Here is a 22,475-nt window from a genome sequence, read left to right on the forward strand (position 1 = left end):
CATAACAGATATGATGTGATCACAGATATCGATATCAACTCGCCGCTATAATTTAAATACAATATTTATTTAATGTAACTTTTTTTTTCTCTCTCTCTAGGGCCAATACTGCCAAGTTCGCTCTAAATACCCAGATCGGAAATAGTACTATGGGTGGAGCTACACAGCCTGCTATTGGTGGAATTGCACAGTCTTCTATGGGTGGGGCTATGCAATCTTCTATGGGTGGAGCTATGCAGTCTGCTATGGGTGGGGCTATGCAGTCTGCTATGGGTGGGGCTATGCAGTCTGCTATGGGTGGAGCTATGCAGTCTGCTCTTGGTGGAGCTATGCAGTCTTCTATGGGTGGAGCTACCCAGCATGCAATGGGTGGGGGCATGCAGACTATGGGTGGAGCTATGCAGTCTGCTCTTGGTGGAGCTATGCAGTCTTCTATGGGTGGAGCTACCCAGAATGCAATGGGTGGGGGCATGCAGTCTGCAATGGGTGGAGGCATGCAGTCTGCAATGGGTGGGGGCATGCAGTCTGCAATGGGTGGGGGCATGCAGTCTGCAATGGGTGGAGCTATGCAGTCTGCTATGGGTGGAGCTATGCAGTCTGCAATGGGTGGGGGCATGCAGTCTGCTATGGGTGGAGCTATGCAGTCTGCAATGGGTGGGGGCATGCAGTCTATGGGTGGTGGCATGCAGTCTGGCATGCAGTCTATGGGTGCTGGCATGCAGTCTATGGGTGGTGGCATGCAGTCTGGCATGCAGTCTGCTATGGGTGGTGGCATGCAGTCTGCTTTTGGTGGAGCTATGCAGTCTACTCTTGGTGGAGCTACCCAACCTGCTCTTGGAGGAGCTACCCAGCCTGCCATCGGCGGAGCTTCCCAGCCTGCCATTGGAGGAGCTTTGCAGTCTGCTCTTAGTGGAGCTATGCAGTCTGCTCTTGGTGGAGCTACCCAGCCTGCTATAGGTGGAGCTGCTCAAAATACAGGTTTCTCATTTGGAACTACTACGGCACAGTCACAGCCATCCCTCACTGGAGGCTTCTCCTTCTCTGGCCAACCAGCGACGACCGCCCCCGCAACCGCAAACCCAGCGAGCACCGCCCCCACCGCTCAGACAGGCGCGTCCTCCTTCACGTCAGCATTTTCCATGGCACCAACTGCCACATCCACCGCACCCACCGCTACCCTAGCCCCAGTGCAGGCATCCGCTGCCCAGCAGACTTCCACTTTGTTTTCAAGACCAATTGAGACTACATCAGGTAATCACGCAGTTATCTTGAGAAATGCTTTATAATCTTTATTATTATACCATTTGTTTTGTAAGAAAGGATGACAGCTTCTTCTTCCTTCTTCTTCCTTCTTTCTTCCTTCCTTCTTCCTTCTCCTCCTTCTCCTTCTCCTCCTCCTCCTCCTTCTTCTCCTCCTCCTTCTCCTGTGTGTTTTTTTTTTTTTTTTTACTTCGATAATAGTTCTGAGCACATTTATTCATTTAGCAGCAGTGTGACATGTCTCCTGCTCATAACTAGTAAGCTTTAAGCCTCGATTCACACTACGGTACAGCACAGCAACTTCACTACATTCCTGTTCAAAGCCAATGTCACCAGCACACTAAGGATCTCCACAATGGTTCTTAAAGCGGGAGTTCACCCATTTAAAAAAAAAAAAAAAAATCTCCCCTTAGCTTCCTGCTCGTTCGGTCTAGGGGAATCGGCTATTTATATTAAAATATGAGCAGTACTTACCCGTTTTCGAGCTGCATCTTCTTCCGTCGCTTCCGGGTATGGGTCTTCGGGAGCGGGCGTTCCTTCTTGATTGACATTCTTCCGAGAGGCTTCCGACGGTCGCATCCATCGCGTCACTCGTAGCCGAAAGAAGCCGAACGTCGGTGCGGCTCTATACTGCGCCTGCGCACCGACGTTCGGCTTCTTTCGGAAAATCGTGACGCGATGGATGCGACCGTCGGAAGCCTCTCGGAAACCTGTCAATCAAGAAGGAACGCCCATTCCCGAAGCCCATACCCGGAAGCGACGGAGAGGATGCGTCTCGTAAACGGGTAAGTACTGCACATATTTTAAAATAAATAGCCGATTCCCCTAGTAATAACGAGCAGGAATCTAAGGGGGAAAAGTGCCCTCTAAGGGTGAACCCCCGCTTTAAGCTTTAATCAGCGATCACATCGTTACAGCAGATTGCAGCGTTTCGGAGTCGCACAGGACCCCTTCATCGCGCAGTGGCCTTTGGTCGCACTCCTGATGAAGGGTCCTGTGTGACTCTGATATGTTGAAATCTGCTGTAACAATGTGTCATTCTAAAAAAAAAAAAAAAATTCCCTTAATAGCTGTGAGCAGAAGTGACGCTTTAATGTCGCTTCCGCCCTGCAGTGATATGGAGACGGGTGGGGGCCATTTTCCCCCTCACTCGTCTCTATACACTGCAAGGGAACAGGACCCGATCGACTCCGCCACTGCCGACGTCTCCGGAGAGTGGCAGGAGAGGGGGCCCCTCTCACGACGCCGATAAAAGTGATCTTGCGGCGTAATTGCCCCAGAGACCACTTTTATCTTGTAGAGGACCGCTCGCTGGAGGAGGAGGATACTGGGGTTATGGTAGCTAGCTGCTACCATGATAGCGGTATTCCTCTTCAAACAGCCAATGTATTCCTGCAGCGGGCAGTCCATAAGTGGTTAAAATATATCTATTTGTTCAGGGGAGGGTACAACTAACAAAAATGTTAGTACCAGTTCACTCCGTATCAATTAAATTGGCATGCTCGACATGTTTCGCGGGTGTTTTCACCGCTTCTTCAGGAGCTTTTGTTTGCATTCGATGGTGTTCTAGAAACAGAAACATTATATAATACTGAGAAAAAAATTATCCGCACTCCGGTCATTGCTCTTTAAAGCGGGGGTTTACCCTAAAAAAAGTAAAATGTATCTACCATCCAAACGAGCATACTAGCGTAAGCTACAGTATGCCTTTTTTTTTTGCGCTGTACTTACGGTTTAATCCGTAACTTTCGTTTCAGACTCCGGCGGGGATATGGGCGTTCCTATGAAGAGGGGAACATGATTGACGGCCGGCTATGGCGCGTCACACGTTCCGAAAAAAGCCGAAATAGGACGCGGACATATACGGCGCCTGCGCAGTCAGCTCCTAGTCTGTGCGCAGGCGCCGTATAGCGCCGTGAAGAGCCGAGTCCTACTTCGGCTATTTTCGGAACGTGTGACGCGCCATAGCCGGCCGTCAATCATGTTCCCCTCTTCATAGGAACGCCTATTCCCCGCGGGAGTCTGAAACGAAAGTTACGGATTAAACCATAAGTACAGCGCAAAAAAAAAAAGGCATACTGTAGCTGACGCGAGTATGCTCGTTTGGATGGTACATAGTTGTGTTTTTGGGTGAACCTCCGCTTTAAAAAATCGTTGTTTTTATTGACAAGCCACGATGAACAAACGCAAATAAGAACAGTTGGAGCGTTTCAGCCTACAAGGCCCTAGTCCTAGTCGTGCGACGTGGCTCCCAAACAAAATTGGCGTCCTCCCCCCCCCCCCCCCCCCCCCCCCACAAATAGAGCTTTATTTTGATGGTATTTGATCACCTCTGCGGTTTTAATTTTTTGCTCTCTAAACAAAAATAGAGCGACAATTTTGAGAAAACTTCAATATTATTTTTACTTTTTGCTATAATAAATATCCCCCAAAAATATATAAAAAACATTTTTTTTAGATTGGTTTGCGCAAAATTTATAGTGTTTACAAAATAGGGGATAGTTATATTGCATTTTTTTTTTTTTTTTTCGTGACTGCGACATTATGGCGGACACATCGGACAATTTTGACACATTTTTGGGACAATTGTCATTTTCACAGCAAAAAATGCATTTAAAATGCATTGTTTACTGTGAAAATTACATTTGCAGTTTGGGAGTTAACCACTAGGGGGCGCTGAAGGGGTTATGTGTCACCTAATGTGAGTTTACAACTGTAGGGGGGTGTGGCTGTAGGTGTGACGTCATTGATTGTGCGTTCCCTAATATAGGGACGCACAATCGATGACAGCGCCACTGTGAAGAACGGGGAAGCCGTGTTTACATACAGCTCTCCATGTTCTTCAGCTCCGGGTACCGTTCACGGGACTCCAGCGGCGATCGGTTCCGCGAGTCACGGAGCTTCGGACTGGGTCGCGGGTGCGTGCCTGCGACCCACTGCTGGACTTTATACAATCACGTACAGGTACGTGATTGTGCCCAGCGGTGCCATTCTGCCGACGTATATTGGCGTTAGGCGGTCCTTAAGTGGTTAAGCAGGAATGCAGTGGGATTCCTGTCGGAAACGCATGCAATTTTCCCCTATCACTGTATGTGTATAGAAAGGGATTAAAGCGCCATCTAGTGGGCAGTTAATTTTTTTAGAATTCGCATGACATATCTTGCCACGTGCAAAATAATCTACATAGGTGTCCCGGTCCGCTGATGATGGCAAATCGGAGCTGCTGGAGGTGCTCACAGGGCTGAAGCAGAAGTTCCGGTACCCTGTGTGTGTTTATAGGGCAGAAGTGATGTCAGCTTGGAGGCAGACAGCCTCTACATATCCTCTAGCCCTGTGCGCACCTCCAGCGGCCCCCGATTTGCTATTATTTGTTAACCACTTTGAAGGTGTCTTGGTCAGTCCATGATGGCACTCTAGATGTCACTAGATGGCGCTTTTGTACACACACACGGAAATTGCAAGTGATTGGGACAGGAATCGCATCACATTCCTGTTCAAATTGCATTCGATTCCTTGCAATACAATTTTGCATACAAACTTTTTTTTCTTTTGTAATCATGCAAATCGCACCGCTAAGTATCGGTACTCGGTATTGGCGAGTACTTGACTGAAAATATCGGTACTCGCCAATTTAAAAAAAAAAAAAACAGTATCGGTGCAGCTCCTAGTTATTCATTTAGTTCTTGGTAAATGTAGTTTATTAGTGTTGCACAAGCATAGAAACGGATTCCGGTTGGTGTGGATGGTTTGCACCCCCAGCTTCTAATCTATGCTACAGTAGTTCAGTGGTCTGGCTGATACTGCCCTCGCTGGCCTTTTATTGACAGGAGCTCATAGCAGAAGCATTGTTACGTTTTTTGTGTGTAGTGTTTTTTTTTTTTTTTTTTTTTACAAATTGTTTTATGGTATGTTTTTTATTTTCTTACTATTTTTTAGTATCGACAGCAGCAGCAGCAACATCCAGCGCTTCAGCTATCAGTTCTCTCCTTGCGACCTCTGCGCCATCGCTTTTTTCACTCAGCTCCACAACCGCTTCAGGTATGCGACTATCCGTTGTATCTTTCAAGCTGCCTTTGTTATTATATTCCACAGGGTGATTGCTAAAAATACACTATGTTTTTTGGGGGGGGGTTGTGCTCCTTTCATATGGATAAGGTTTTAGGTCCGCTTATTTCTGTTTTTCAGATTTAACCACTTGAGCTCCGGAAAGGTTTTTTACCCCCTTCATCACTAGGCCCCTTTTTGCGATTCGGCACTGCGTCGATTTTAACTGACAATTGCGCTGTCATGTGATGTGGCTCTCAAACAAAATTGGCGTCCTTTTTTTCCCACAAATGGAGCTTTCTTTTGGTGGTATTTGATCACCTCTGCGGTTTTTATTTTTTGCGCTATAAATAAAAATGGAGCGACAATTTCGAAACAAATGCAATATTTTTTACTTTTTGCTATAATATCCCCCCAAAAAAAAAAATAAAAAAAAAAAAAAAAAAAATATATATATATATTATATTATATTATTTTTTTTCCTCAGTTTAGGCCGATACGTATTCTTCTATATATATTTTTGATAAAACAAATCGCAATAAGCGTTTGATTGGTTTGCACAAAAGTTATAGCGTCTAGAAAATAGGGGGTAGTTTTATGGCATTTTTATTAATAATATTTTTACTAGTAGTGGCGGCGATCAGCAATTTTTATCGTGACTGCGACATTATGGCTGACACATCGGACACTTTTGACACTATTTTGGGGCCATTGTCATTTTTACAGCGACCAGTGCTATAAAAATGCACTGTTTACTGTGAAAATTACACTGGCAGTAAAGGGGTTAACCTGTAGGGGGTGCTGAAGGGGTTAAGTGTTTCCTAGGGAGTGATTACTACTGTGTGGGGGCGTGGCTTTGCGTGTGACGTCACTGATCGTCGTTCCCTATGACAGGGAACAGACGATCAGTGACACTCTCACTAGGAAGAACGGGGAAAGGTTTGTTTACACTTACCTCTCCCTGTTCTTCAGCTCTGTGACCCGATCCCGGGACACCCCTTCATGACCAGGCCATTTTTTGCGATACGGCACTGCATCGGTTTAACTGACAATTGTGCGTTCATGCGACGCTGTACTCAAACAAAATTGGCGTCCTTTTTTCCCCACAAATAGAGCTTTCTTTTGGTGGTATTTGATCACCTCTGCGGCTTTTATTTTTTTTGCACTATAAAAACAATTTTGGGGGAAAAAAAAACAAAGTTTTTCTTTACTCTGCTATAATATCCCAAATTTAAAAAAAAAATCAGTTTAAGCCAATATGTATTCTTCTACATATTTTTGGTAAAAAAAAAAAAAAATCTCAATAAGAGCGTGATTTGCGCAAAGGTTATAGTGTCTACATAATGTAGAGTAGATTTCTGGCCATATAATATAATTTTTTTTATTTACTAGTAATGGCGGCGATCTTTGACTTTGAACGGGTCTGCAACTTTGTAGCGAACGGATCGGACACTTTTGACACTTTTTTTTTTTTTTTTGTGACCATTGACATGTATACAGCGATCAGAGCTACAAATGGCCACTGATTACTGTATAAATGTCACTGGCAGGGAAGGGGTTAACACTAGGGGGCGATTAAGGGGTTAGGCCCCTTTCACGCGGTCGGGCCGTTAGGTCCGCCTGTCGGTTTTGTCGGCGGACCTGAACGGCCACTCCATACAATCCTATGGAGCGTCGGATTTCAGCGGAGACATCATCCACCAAAATCAGACGGATGCCGATAGGTCCCCATCTTTCCATGGCGGATCAGATTGGGGTGAGATCTGATGAAAACGGACATGCTGTCTGTTCTCATCAGATCTCTCCATAGGAGACGGCGGCGCTGCACAAGCCCCTCCCCGCTCAGTGAGCAGAGAGGGACCTGTCACCTGCCGGCTCAGTGGAGATCTGCGGAGAGATCTCCCGCTGAGCTGGCGGGGACTGTTTGTCATATGAAGGTGATGTCTGAAGACACTGATTTAAATGGAGCTGTGATGTTAAGGGGAGGAGGGCAGGGCTGGGATGGGATGTTAAGGGGAGGAGGGCAGGGCTGGGATGTAAAGGGGAGGAGGGCAGGAGGGCAGGGCTGGGATGTAAAGGGGAGGAGGGCAGGGCTGGGATGTAAAGGGGAGGAGGGCTGGGATGTAAAGGGGAGGAGGGCAGGGCTGGGATGTAAAGGGGAGGAGGGCAGGGCTGGGATGTAAAGGGGAGGAGGGCAGGGCTGGGATGTAAAGGGGAGGAGGGCTGGGATGTAAAGGGGAGGAGGGCGGGGCTGGGATGTAAAGGGGTGGAGGGCGGGGCTGGGATGTAAAGGGGAGGAGGGCGGGGCTGGGATGTAAAGGGGAGGAGGGCGGGGCTGGGATGTAAAGGGGAGGAGGGCGGGGCTGGCCTGTAAAGGGGAGGAGGGCGGGGCTGGGATGTAAAGGGGAGGAGGGCGGGGCTGGGATGTAAAGGGGAGGAGGGCGGGGCTGGGATGTAAAGGGGAGGAGGGCGGGGCTGGGATGTAAAGGGGAGGAGGGCGGGGCTGGGATGTAAAGGGGAGGAGGGCGGGGCTGGGATGTAAAGGGGAGGAGGGCTGGAATGTAAAGGGGAGGAGGGCGGTGATGTAAAGGGGAGGAGGGTGGGGTTGTGATGTAAAGGGGAGGAGGGTGGGGTTGTGATGTAAAGGGGAGGAGGGCGGTGATGTAAAGGGGAGGAGGGCGGGGTTGTGATGTAAAGGGGAGGGGGGCGGGGTTGTGATGTAAAGGGGAGGGGGGCGGGGCTGGGATGTGGTGGATCTGAATTGTAGAACAGAGATGAGATTTGGATCCCTTTGTTGTATGTCATTCAACCTGGTAGAGAACGAGCTCTGGATGATGGGAGGGGAGTGTTTGCACCTGTCAGCACAATATGTTTCGATTATCTTGCATCAGTCTTCATAATTTACTGACATACAAGCTAATCCTTCTTCCTTTTTTTTCTTTTTTTTTTTTTAACAGCATCCCTAAACGCAAAGCTCCCTACTACTTCAGCAGCCCAGACCATTGCTGCCGGCACCATTCCTAGTTCCAATATAAGGTAAGCACAATGTAAACGGTTTCATTCTTTGAGCATGAAGGCATATCTTACACCTTGTAGAAAAAAAAATTCAGCGCTATCCCCTTTTAAAAAATATGTCACCACATGTGAAATGTAAAGTTACTCAAAACATGGCATCCCAAAAGGTGGATGCAGTTAATCCAAACAAATAGGCATATAGAGTAGACGCTGTGTGATGAAAAGGTGTACGGAAGATCCTTCACCAACACTCCCATCATGCAGACTCTTACCAAAGAGATTTGGCTACCCCTTTTAAGCAGCCAAATAGCGCAGTAAACCAGCTCGAGGCAAGATTAAAAATAAAAACCTTTCCAAAGGCATCACTTCAGGATCCAGCACTATGATTATGCTCGCAGTCCTTTCCAGAATGTTGTGTATATTAGAAAAGAACGGCGAGCCTCCTCATGGTGTAGTACATTTTAAAATTCAAAAATGTTTTAAAATAAAGTATTACACTTACATCGACGAAATGAGTATGAAGCATTAAAAAATAAGTTGCATAGTCAAAAGAGAAGTATGTGTTTTTTTTTGTTTTTTTTTTGAGATTCATACTTGCCTAGGTCGATGCAGCATCGGACCACCGGCGCCTCTTCACTGAGAATTGAGCCACCAAACACTGGCGGGGGGGCGTGGCCAAGATGGAGTCCTAAGCAGACGCACTTCTCGAAGCTCTGCTAGCCACCTGGCTAATTATCTGTCTCCTGACGGTTCTTTTGGACCTAGAAGTCCTGGTCCTACACAGATGAGACGTCGCTCGCATAAGGGAGACACTGGTAGAGGCAAGCAAGTTTGTTTACCATTGCTGGCGGAGATACAGATGGAATCCCCTGCGACCTGTGTGGAGCCTCAATGGCGGGAGGAGGAGCAACATGGCACCTCAAACAGACATGCCGTACGAGACCCCACCACAACCCAGCTATGTGGCAGACATTATGTCAGCGATCGCAAACTGTCAGGCGGCGCTGACGACGAAAATCGAGGCAGTTCAACTCGATATGGGTCTCATGAGGCGGTATATTGACAAACTCTGCTCCCGGGTCTCTGAGACGGAGCAGCGGGTGAGCGCCTCTGCGTTTTCGGTTACTGAGCACTCCACCCTCCGTGTTATACAGAACAAAATTGAAGCGCTGGAGTATAAAGTCGACGACGCAGAAAACCAAACACTGCCAACAGCTCAGTTCTCCTCGCAGAGCGCTGCTGTCTGTCAGTCAGCAGCTCTCCTGCTCTGCTCCTCCATGCTCATTGGAGCACTGAGCTGCGGAGGGGCGGGGAGCGGCTGAGACTGCCATCAGTCCAGGCAGCTAGTGGATCCAGTCGGAATGACACGCTGTCTAGACTAATCTCAGCTGAAAACGGAAGTGCAAAATGAATTGCACTCCTGTGACCCTTAGGAGAAGTCCAGCCAAACGAGCTAAGGCTGGACTTCTACTTTTAAAAAGTCTTTTGTGTAACGAACCATCAAGATGGCTGCGGCCTGTCGCGGTGCGCGATGGCATCACACGCTGTAGCTCCACCCTGTGTGTGTTTCGTCACTAGGGGACGTTGACGGGGAAGAAAAACGCATAGGGTGGAGCTACAGCACGTGACGTCAAAGCTCACCGACGCAGACTGCGGCCAGGAGGAGGTTCTCTGTGCTTTTCTAACAGCTCTCTTCCTAGTAAAATATTTGGAAACAACTGCGCTGAGGTAAGAGATTGGGATTAATAAGCAGCAATTAGGTTGTGTATAAACAAAGAAATAACGAATGAAAAAGAATAATTGCGCTAAACCCAAATGTGCACTTGTATTAGACTTGTGAGCAAGTGCATGTGTAAACCATTGGATCTATATAATATATGATTCAATGGAGTCAGGGGGCCGTGATTGCCTACCCTGCTAATAATAGTGTATATGAACCCAGTGATCAACAACACAAATAGTAATAAACCATAACTCCAAAGATTGTTGAAATGGAAAATAACAAGATTAGTGATATAAAGTCCATAAAGTCCAAAAATGATTTTTTGGAAATAAATAGTAAGTCCATATGACAAATGAAGACACCCGTGAAGATTCCAGGAATATTGTAATTTATACACCAAACGTGAATCCTCCACCGATCATGCAGCTGCTTACCAGAAATCTGGGTCCTGCCGGACCACTATCAACATATCTCTCAACCAGAAATTTTGTAAGGCAGTAGTAACTCCTCCACTTGCACTAGAACCAATCCGTACTCAACGATGGATATAGAAGACAACAAGACAGAGCTCCACATGGCATAAAATCCGGGTGATTTATTTAAAACAGCAGTAAACATATGTACATACAACTCACATTTAAGTTGAATAAACCAGCATTTGGCCTGTAACGCCGGCCGGACGTGTCCAGGAACAAAAAAAGGGCCACTCGTTTGGAGAAATGAAGGGGATGGCGTCCACACGTCACTTACTCCACCCGACGCGTTTCGTGACAAGATCACTTCGTCTCGGGGTACGAGTGGCGTGGGACGCCACCCCTTTATATAGGAATACAATATTAATCAAACAAATTCACTAACCAAGCCTCGCTCCGGGACTCTCACGCACGCCAGAAGTGTGTTGATCTACATCCGGGTCACCAAGTTCACCGGAAGTCATTACCCATAGGTTACCCAGTGGCTCCGCCTAAATGGGCGGACATTTACGGCGTAAGCAATATCCACCTATGGGTAATGACTTCCGGTGAACTTGGTGACCCGGATGTAGATCAACACGCTTCCGGCGTGCGTGAGAGTCCCGGAGCGAGGCTTGGTTAGTGAATTTGTTTGATTAATTAATATTGTATTCCTATATAAAGGGGTGGCGTCCCACGCCACTCGTACCCCGAGACAAAGTGATCTTGTCACGAAACGCGTCGGGTGGAGTGAGTGACGTGTGGACGCCATCCCCTTCATTTCTCCAAACGAGTGGCCCTTTTTTTGTTCCTGGACACGTCCGGCCGGCGTTACAGGCCAAATGCTGGTTTATTCAACTTAAATGTGAGTTGTATGTACATATGTTTACTGCTGTTTTAAATATATCACCCGGATTTTATGCCATGTGGAGCTCTGTCTTGTTGTCTTCTATATCCATCGTTGAGTACGGATTGGTTCTAGTGCAAGTGGAGGAGTTACTACTGCCTTACAAAATTTCTGGTTGAGAGATATGTTGATAGTGGTCCGGCAGGACCCAGATTTCTGGTAAGCAGCTGCATGATCGGTGGAGGATTCACGTTTGGTGTATAAATTACAATATTCCTGGAATCTTCACGGGTGTTTCCATTTGTCATATGGACTTACTATTTATTTCCAAAAATTATTTTTGGACTCTATGGACTTTATATCACTAATCTTGTTATTTTCCATTTCAACAATTTGGGTTTAGCGCAATTGCTCTTCCTAGTAAGTTGCATCCCTACATCAACTTATACAAAAAACACAATACATTTACCCTGGGACTTTTTAATTGAGACGCATCACAAACAATTACTAATATATATGATTACTGTTTTATTGATCATGAGATTTGTATCTATTAATCAATAAAGCAGTATTCCTGTATATGAGTTACCAGTTATTGTTTGTTTGTGATGTGTCTCCTATAAAGTCCCAGGGTAAATGTATTGGGCCAGATCCACAGAGCGAGTACGCCGGCGTATCTACTGATACGCCAGGGTACTTTCAAATTACCCGCGTCGTATCTTTGGTTTGAATCCTCAAACCAAGATCCGACGGCATCTGGGTTAGATCCGACAGGTATACGTCTTCGTACGCCTTTCGGATCTAAGATGCAATACTTTGGCGTCCGCTGGGTGGCGTTCACGTCGTTTTGCGCGTCGGGTATGCAAATTAGCTATTTCCGACGATCCACGAACATGCGCGCGGCCGTCGCATTCTCTTACGTCGTCTCTAGTCGGCTTTTTCTGGCGTATAGTTAAAGCTGCTTTTTTGCGGCGTATAGTTAGATTTGCCATGTCAAGTATGGCCGTCGTTCCCGCGTCGAAATTAGAATTTTTTCTTTTTTTTTGCGTAAGTCGTCCGTGAATCGGGATGGACGTAAGTCAGGTCTAAGTTTAAAAAATGACGTCCTTGCGACGTCATTTCGCGCAATGCACGGCAGGAAATTTAGAAACTGAGCATGCACAGTTCATTCGGCGCGGGGACGCGCTTCATTTAAATGAATCGCGCCCCCTAATCGACGATTTGAATTCTGCCGCCAGAGATACACTACGCCGCCGTAACTTACGGCGCAAATTCGTTGTGGATTTGAAACAAAGCCAAGTAAGTTACGGTGGCGTAGCGTATCTTAGATACGCTGCGCCGGTGCAGATCTATGTGGATCCGGCCCATTGTGTTTTTTTTTGTATATAAGGCGCATCGCAAACAATAACTAATATACATGATTACTGCCTTTTATTGATTTAATGGATATAAATCTCATCTGTTGATCAATAAATCAGTAATCATGTTTATCGGTTATGTATTGGTTGTTTGTGATGCGTCTCATATAAAGTCCAAGGGCAAATGTATTGTTGTTTTATGTGTATGTAGGTATGTGGGCTGCACTCGCAATGTCTTTGGAAGGATAAAAACAAACCTAACATTTTGAAAGGAAAGTCCCAGGCATAAAATAAAAATCATTTTTTTTTTTTTTTATTTCTCTCCTGTTGTGTTTTTTTTTTTTTTTTTTTTTTTTTTTAGTGCACCTGCCGTAATGACCTACACGCAACTCGAAAACCTCATTAATAAATGGAGTTTGGAGCTCGAGGATCAAGAGAAGCATTTCCTGACACAAGCCACACAAGTCAATCTCTGGGACAAGACCCTGATCAGCAACGGGGAGAGAGTGAGTATCGGTGTTGCGGAAGGTGCAGGAGAAACCCAGCCCACGTTCTGTACAGTGATCCAAACTTTACATTTTATTCTGTGCAACATACAAAAACATAAGAGGGGGGAAATTTTATTAAAACTGGAGAGTGCAAAATCTGGTGCAGCTCCGCACAGAAACCAATCAGCTTCCAGGTTTTATTGTCAAAGCATAATTGAAAAACACAGAAATTAGAAGCTGATTGGCTGCCATGCACAGCTGCACCAGATTCTGAGCTCTTCAGTTTTAGTAAATATTCCCCATTGAATACAGCTATGGGATGTATGCAGCACCTTTCCGAATGTTTTACAGTGACAGCTATTTGTAGCATTACTGAAAGGTACCGGTATTGCAGAGATTTACGGAATGTATTATTTTTTTTTACTTGAACTACTTGCCGACCAGCCGCCGTATAACGGCGGCAGGTCGGCTCCCCTGCGCGAGAGCCCGTAGCTATACGTCGCTCCCTGAAGCGGCCACTAGGGGCCCCCACTCGTCCCTGATCCCGACGCACGTGCCCGGCGGGTGCGATCACCGCCGGGCACCCGCGATGGATCTGTTGATCCCCGCTGAGCCGGTGGATGACTAGTCTGTCTCTGCACACTGTGCAGAAATGGACCAGTCAGATCTCCGCTCTCCTCTATGGGGGTATCGGAGGAAAACAAACTGTCTGTCCGTTTTTCATCAGATCCGATCCGCCAGACGAATGCAAAATAGGGTTTGCATCCGTCACACTTTAGCAGAGAGGATCGAATCGGGGCTGATCGGATGCCAGGGGATATGTCACCGCTGACATCCGACTCTCCATAGAGGTACATGGAGCGCCTGTTCAGGTCCGCCTGAAAAAACTGACAGGCGGATCTGAACAGTCCGCACATGTGAAAATGGGCCTCAAGGTGAAAAAACACCTGGCAATCATGCCCCCCCCCCCCCCCCCCATTTTACTTGCCTGAGCCAGTTCACCTGCTCTGAGCGTCCCGGCTTCCTGTTCTCCAGAGTCTCGGCGTTGATTGGATAGATTGATAGCAGCGCAGCCATTGGCTCCCGCTGCTGTCAATCAAATCCTATGATGCGGCCGCCGGGGGGTGGGGCAGAGTAATACACTCGGTGGCTATGGACGGTAACCCCCTCTGAAGAGAGCTTCCTAGAGGGGTTATCTGTTGTGGGGAGGAGCCGTGAGAGCCACCACGGGACCCCAGAATACGTAGATCGGGGCCACTCTGTGCAAAACAAACTGCACAGTGGAAGTAAGTATGACATGTTTGTTATTTAAAAAAAAAAAACTCGGAAGCTTTACAACCACTTTAAGTCACTGGGTCCTGGAAAATGCTGGATAATAATGTTCTACAGGTCAAGGATGTCCTCTACACCAGTGTTTATCAACTCCAGTCCTCAAGGCGCCCCCAACAGGTCATGTTTTCAGGCTTTTCATTATTTTGCACAGGTGATTTGATTTGTTTCACTGCCTTAGTAATTACCACAGCCGTTTTCATCTGAGGGAAATCCTAAAAAACATGACCTGTTGGGGAGCCTTGAGGACTGGAGTAGAGAAACATTGCTCTACGCTACACACACCAAAAGATTGCTTTATCACTAAGTTTATAGTGTCACAAGCAAGGTATGGTTGTGACACAAAGTGGTTCCAAAGCAATCCAATGGTGTATAACGAATGTTTGTGGCCTTTAATATGTTGGAGTTACACGTGAAACTTTTACATGTAGTTGGCTCTTCTAAAGGACTGTATGTTTAATCTATAATCTATATATTTTTTATTTTTTCAGATCACCTCTTTACATAGAGAGATGGAGAAGGTAAAATTGGATCAAAAAAGGTAATTAATTGTTTTCTTTAATCACGTGTACCGTGTATTGGGCCTTCATTTGGCAGTAAGATCTCTTTGACAACGAGGCGCTTTACAGGGGCTATAGCGCTAAAAATAACGCCTGTAAAGCGCCTGTGCTCTCACTCCAGTGTGACAGCCCTCAGGCTGTCGCACTGGAGCGGTGCACTGGCAGGACGCTCAAAGTCCTGCAAGCAGCATCTTTGAGGCGCTGCAGGAGTGGTGTATACACCTCTCCTACAGCGCCCCTGCCCATTGAAATCAATGGGCAGCGCTGGCAGAGCGCCGCTGTAGCATCACTTTTTAACACTCTTTCGGCCGTTGGGGTTTAAAAACACCCCGCTAGCGGCCGAAAAAGCGGTGCTTTACTGCCGACACCCGGGCGCTGCCAGTGTGAAAGCGCTCTTAATGTTTTTGTTTTTATAAAAAATTTGCGGGTTCATTACAAAAATTATAAACCACAGTTAGGTGAAAATAAAATCACAATGAAAAAGAAAAAGGAATAGTAGAAGCAAACTTCTCCAGAGAAGGCATACATGGACTCAATACAACAGTTAAGACACAATTAGCTGGATTCAGGTAGGCGGCGCATCCTTGCGGCGGCGTATCGTATTTACACTACGCCGCCGTAAGTTAGCAAGGCAAGTACTGTATTCACAAAGTACTTGCCTGCTAAGTTACGGCAGCGTAGCGTAAATGGGGCCGGCATAAGCGCGCCTAATTCAAATGAGGATATGGGGGGCGTGTTGTATGTAAATTGACTGTGACCATGACGTTATTGCCATTTTTTTACGAATGGCGCATGCGCCGTCCGTGTACATATCCCAGTGTGCATTGCAGCAAAGTACGCCGCACGGACGTATTGGTTTTGACGTGGACGTAAATTACGTCCAGCCCTATTCACGGACGACTTGCGCAAACGACGTAAAATTTTCAAATTTCGACGCGGGAACGACGGCCATACTTAACATTACTAGTCCAGCTATTTGATGGAATAACTTTACGCCTAAAAATGCCTTACATAAACGGCGTATCTGTACTGCGTCGGCCGGGCGTACGTTCGTGAATAGGCGTATCTAGTGATTTACATATTCTACGCCGAATGCAATGGAAGCGCCAGCTAGCGGCCAGCCTAAAAATTACACTTTAAGATAGGACGGTGTAAGACACTTACGCCGCTCGTATCTGAGCCTAATTTAAGCGTATCTGGTTACCAGCTTACGCTTAAATTTGCGTCGGCGCAGATTCAGACTTAGGCTGGCGTATCTACTGATACGCCAGCCTAAGTCTTTCTGAATCCACCTATAAATGTTAAAGGATAAGGTCACCTTTTGAAACCTGTTACTTGTTCCACCTGTATTTAGGGTGGAACATGCAACATGGAAATTTGAAGTCCAGCAGCCTCAGATACATCTGGATGAGAGGTGCTGACTGCCAAGAGGTGAGTGAGCTCACCATCCATCCCTGTTTGTAACTGAAGTCTCCCCCCTTCTCTCTCCTGCCTCTGAGTAAGTGCACGGAGGCAAATCGGGGTTCTCAGAGAATCCCTTACATCAGAGTTCCCCTTTTACACCAGAGGCCACAGTGTTTCCCCTTACATCAGAGTCCTCTCGGTACATCAGAGTTCTCAGTATTCCCCCATAAATCAGGGTTTTCAGAGCATCAATTATGTCAGAGTCCCCAGATTCTCGCTTACATCTATTAATAGTAATAATATAGAAATATGTGTGTATATTATTATTATATAAAAATATGTGTGTGTGCCGTTTGGTTTTCATATCTGCATTAACCTGAAGTTCAGCTTTAAAAATGTTTTTTTTATTTTTTTTAGACTGGACCAAGGATTAGATTTCATCCTCTCCCAGCAGAAAGAACTAGAAGATATCCTGAGCCCCCTAGAGGACTCGGTCAGAGAGCAAAATGGAACCATCTACCTCCAGCATGCAGATGAAGAAAGAGAAAAGACGTAAGATTGGGGGAGGAAATGTTTTATTTCATGTCTTTACATATTGTAAATATATATGGCTTTGGTCTGTAATGGTAAATAATCCCCCCCCCCCTCATTTTTTGGGTGGTTCACCATCTTGTATACCTCAACTCATTGACACAGATTGGACAGTGGGTGGGCCATAGCGCTAAAGTTGATTGCCTGGTACAATTTTTTTGTTTGCAAACACTTTTAAAGTGAACTTGTTGAGCCATAAACACGAGGCCGGCCATTGCTGACCTCCTGGAAAAAATTCCAGTCCCTTGCCGTCCTTTATTCATATAACCATATTGTATTAAAGTTCACTGCACACTTGGACGTGTCTTGAATTCGCATTACATTCTGTAGAATTTTTCTAGTAATCCTTTTTTTTTTTTCTCCAACAGTTACAAACTGGCAGAAAACATCGATGCCCAACTGAAGCGAATGTCCCAGGATTTGAAGGATGTCATCGAACATCTGAACACATCCGCTGGACCCGGAGACTCCAGTAACCCGGTTAGAGTTCTTTTTTTATTACATTTTTTTCCCCCAGATAATCTCTGTAGAGAACGATCAGTTTTTTAACCACTTCAGCCCCGGAAGAATTTACCCCCTTCCTGACCAGAGCATTTTTTTTGCGATTCGCCACTGCATCGCTTTAACTGACAATTGCGCGGTCGTGCGACGCGGCTCCCGAACAAAATTGGCGTCCTTTTTTTCCTTCAAATAGAGCTTTCTTTTGGTGGTATATGATGACCTCTTCTTATTTTTTTTATTTTTTTTTTTTATTTTTTTTTGCGCTTTAAACAATAGAGCCAACATTTTGAAGGAAAAAAAAGCAATATTTTGTATTTTTTGCTATAATAAATAGCCCCCAAAAAATATATAAAAAAAAAAAAAACATTTTTTCCCCTCAGTTTTGGCCGATATGTATTCCTCTACATATTTTTGGTAAAAAAAAAGTGCAATAAACATTTATTGATCGGTTTGCGCAAAAGATATAGCGTCTTCAAAATTGGGTTATAGTTTTATGGCATTTTTATATTATTATATATATATATATATATATATATATATATATATATATATATATATATATATATATATATATATATATATATATATATATATATTTTTTTTTTTTTTACTAGTAATGTTGGCGATCTGCGATTTTTATCGTGACTGCGACATTATGGCGGACACTTTTGACACAGTTTTAGGACCATTGTCTTTTATACAGCGATCAGCCACTGATTTACTGTATAAATGACACTGGCAGGAAAGGGGTTAAACACTAGGGGGCGAGGAAGGGGTTAAGTGTGTCCTAGGGAGTGATTCCAACTGTGGGGGGATGATTTATCGCAGAAAGTAAAATATATATATATATATATATATATATATATATATATACACGTAAATTGACGGCACTTTATAAGTATCGGTACCTAAATAATAATAATTATATATATATATATATATATATATATATATATATATATATATATATATATATATATATATATATATATATAATTTATTATACATTTTTTTTCTTTTCTGTTTATAGCGCAAAAAATAAAAACCGCAGAGGTGATCAAATACCACCAAAAAAATTAAAAATAAAAAGCTCTATTTGTGGGGGGAAAAAGACATCAATTTTATTTGGCTACAACTTCGCATGACCGTGCAATTGTCAAAGTAACGCAGTGCCGTATCGCAAAAAAAATGGCCTGGTGATTAAGTAGGTAAATCCTTCCAGGGCTGAAGTGGTTAATGTGGCAGTAAACTTTGAACTTTTACCTACTGGTAATTCCTGTGCCACCGTGCGTAAATTCAAAGCATGATGGGATATAGTACAGGATAACCTGGCTATGTCATACACGGCGCACATCATTTTACTTCTTTAACCACTTGCCTACCGGGCACTTTCACCCCCTTCCTGTCCAGACCAATTTTCAGCTTTCAGCGCTGTCACACTTTGAACAACAATTGCGCGGTCATGCAACACTGTACCCAAATGAAATTTTTATAAAAAATTTTCCCCACAAATAGAGCTTTCGTTTGGTGGTATTTGATCCCCCTGCGGTTTTTATTTCTTGCGTGAAAGAAGAGGGACAAGTTTGAAAAGAAAAAAACACAATTTTTTAGCTATAATAAATATTTTTTTTACTAGTAATTGCGGCAATCGTCGATTTTTATTGTGACTGCGATATTGTGTCGGACATTTTTGGGACCATTCACATTTATACAGCGATCCCTGCTATAAAAATGCACTGATTACTGTATAAATGTGACTGGCAGGGAAGGGGTTAACACTAGGGGGCGAGGAAGGGGTTAATGTATTCCCTAATTGGTGATTCTTACTGTGGGGGGAGGGGAGTGACTGGGGGAGGTGACCGATGGTTGTCCCTATATACAAGGGACACACCATCGGTCCCCTCTCCCTGACAGGACGTGGATCTCTGTGTTTACACACAGAGATCCACTTTCCTGCTCAGTTACTGAGCAATCGCGGGTGCCTGGTGGCCACCGGGCACACGCACAGGGTCCTCGGTGACGCGCTGCGCCCCCTAGTGATTTTTAAAGGCGCGACGTCATATGACGTCCACCCAGGATTTTTTATGATCTAGCTTATAGGGATATTAGATTATAGGGCAGGGCTAACGTCTTGGTAATTTTTGTATGGAGTGCACAGGCTGAAAAAAAGTGCAAACCCAAGATAAAAAAAATAAAACATTTTTTTTTTTTTTTTTTTCTTTTGAATGAACTTTAATATACTGTGTTTATATTACAGCTTCAACAGATCTGTAAAATCCTCAATGCTCACATGGACTCCTTGCAGTGGGTTGATCAGAATTCTGGTGAGTGTCACATTTTATTTGAAGCCGCTTATAGCACACTTTTTTTCCTTTAGGTTGACATTGGTCCTAATATGTGTTGTATCGCTGTCTCGGGGGAAGGGGTGCAGTTGCTATATTTTGTATTTTCTTAAGCGCACATCGCAAGATTTCATGATATCCATGGTGATTGGGTCACCTTCCAGGTAAATGGACACTGGCAAAAAAAATTGAGGCCTCTCTACCCAAGTGGCAGATGGTGCTCGATAATTCGGGGGCGGGGGTGCCAGTCTCTGTGGGCAGTTGCCTATGGATTTTTTTTTCCTGCCTGTACAGTACGCCCCTCATTGGGTGGGGGGGGGAGGGCTTTATCTGGATTGGTGGCCAATGGCCTACAGCAGTGGTCTCCAAACTGCGGCCCGGGGGCCAGATGCGGCTCTTTGCTTGCCTTTATCTGGCCCTTGGGACATTATTCCCCCCCCCCCCTAACAAAATAATAATAATAAAACAACAAAAAAGTCAAAAATAAAAATTGTAAAAAATAAATTAAAATACTGACACATGTGCCACTGTCACATGACAAAAGTATCAGTAATCTGTACTTGTAATTGGTCTTAAAAAAGTGGTATCGTGACAACCCTAGTTGGTATCAATGGAAGCGATAGTACCCCTTTAACGGTGTAAGTTTAAGGATAAGTGCCCCACCATTTGTCTCAGCAGGAGGAGTAGTGCCCCATCGATGGTTTTCGATACATTTACTCTCCAATTTAAAATATCAGCTGCCGAAAACATCTCTCGGTCTCCTGAGTAAATATCAGTAGCTGATGGGGATCAGAATCCAATCGTGACCACTGTAACGGACAATCACAGTGGCCACATGATTGCTGATCCTTCCCACCCCCCTGGAAGGGGTTAAAGCAGAGGCAGCAATGATAAACCCCCCCCTTTCACCAAGGGCAGAAACATAACACCCTCGTCAGTTGGAACAGTAATACACCCCCAATTTACTGGTGGGGCAGAGTACAGTAAAACCCCCTTCCTCCCCTCCATTGGTGTCATTGTGTACAATACAACCCCCCTCCCCCCCAGCATTGGTGTTCAGTACTAACTTGGCTAAACCTGCATACGCATGCTGCTTCCTTCCTCCTCTGTATGCCAGAACTAGCTGATCCCTCTTGGGCTGGGTAATTAAGGGCTCTCCAAACTACGGCCCTCCAGTTGTTCAGGAACTACAGATCCCGCCATGTGTGTGAATGTCAGAGTTTTACGATGCCACATGGGACGTGTAATGCCGCAACAGCTGGAGGGCCGTAGTTTGGAGATCCCCCCCCCCCCAGGACAGACATTGGGGTTGATTTACTAAAGCTGGAAAAAGCAAAATGTGGTGCAGCTCTGCTTGGAAACCTCCTTTGAGGATTCCGGTCACCTAGGGTGTCGCCAATCATAGCTTGTTGCATTCATTGATCTGTGACCATCTCGTGTTTTCCAGCTCTTCTCCAGAGGAAAGTGGAACAAGTGACGAAGGAATGTGAGAATCGGAGGAAGGAACAAGAGAGAGGATTTCCCATTACATTTGATTAAGCTTAATAAATGTAAGGCTGTTCTAAAATATATAATATTGTGTTCGATTTAGCTTTTTTTTTTTTTTTTTCATTTAATTTTGTTAATAAAGGATTTGTTCTTCATCCCGATGTTTGAGGATTGATTTTCGCGCCAAAAAAATGTGTGTGGAACATATAAACTTATTAAAATAAAATAAAAAAATATATTGAAAAGCTGCTCCCCTAAAAATATAAGAGGACAATACCTCATTAGATTTAGTGAATGTGTGGTAGGTAGGGGGCGCTAGTAAGAAAATAATCAAAGGTGATAGCAATTACAAAATTCATGTGATATCAATTAAAAATAAATAAACAACAACTATCAATCAGAGCTAAATAGCAAAGACCCAGTTGGATCAATAGTGGAAGAAATAGATTCACAAGAGAACCTCTACTTAGAAAAGTGATGTGCTCCCAAAACCTTAGATCAAGAAAAAAAATTATAATAATAAATTCTTTAGTGATATTGATAATGTCCATAAATTTCTGTAGTAGTAGTGAGCCACTTGAAAAATAACGGAGTGAATCTTGCAATGGACCAGAAGATAAACATGCAATCTTCTCATAAACTGCAGTGCTTCAAAATCCTTCCACCAATTCCGCAAAACGACACCCAAAAGTGAATATAATATATGCGCTTAACACAGCGCTTTGACTCCTTTAACTAAAAAGAAAGTCAAACACGCTTGTGCAGTTATGAATGTCTGCAAACATATAGTGCGTCCTCCAGTGGTTGACACAGGCAAATCTTCTCCCAGTATTCTCAGAAATGGAATAAAAAACAGAAAAACTCCATAGTGCAACCGGTTTTTAATAAAAAAATAGTAAAACAAAACATGGGCCAAGTGGCCACTTACATTAAAAAGTGCCCATCCCGGCACTGGGTCTGCGGGTCTTTGAAATGAGGAGGTGGAACCTCAGTATGCGTGCGGTGTATGTCTCCTCTCGCCTCGCCAGCTCACATGTGTCGGATGATGGGGGAAAGTAAAAAGCGTGACCAGG

General features: G+C 44.7%; 1 protein-coding gene across 1 annotated transcript; it reads left to right on the forward strand.

Moving 5' to 3' along the window:
- Positions 1-75: 75 nt before the first annotated feature.
- Positions 76-21,485, forward strand: NUP62CL (nucleoporin 62 C-terminal like). Its single transcript, XM_040322781.1, has 9 exons — positions 76-1,251; positions 5,197-5,298; positions 8,262-8,340; positions 13,061-13,205; positions 15,008-15,057; positions 16,898-17,032; positions 17,440-17,551; positions 19,830-19,896; positions 21,362-21,485. The coding sequence occupies exons 1-9, from the start codon at positions 150-152 to the stop codon at positions 21,451-21,453; spliced, it is 1,884 nt and encodes a 627-aa protein (XP_040178715.1). The 5' UTR covers positions 76-149; the 3' UTR covers positions 21,454-21,485.
- Positions 21,486-22,475: the final 990 nt, after the last annotated feature.

This window comes from Rana temporaria, chromosome 9 (assembly GCF_905171775.1).
Source record: "Rana temporaria chromosome 9, aRanTem1.1, whole genome shotgun sequence".
Classification (NCBI taxonomy): Eukaryota; Metazoa; Chordata; class Amphibia; order Anura; family Ranidae; genus Rana; species Rana temporaria.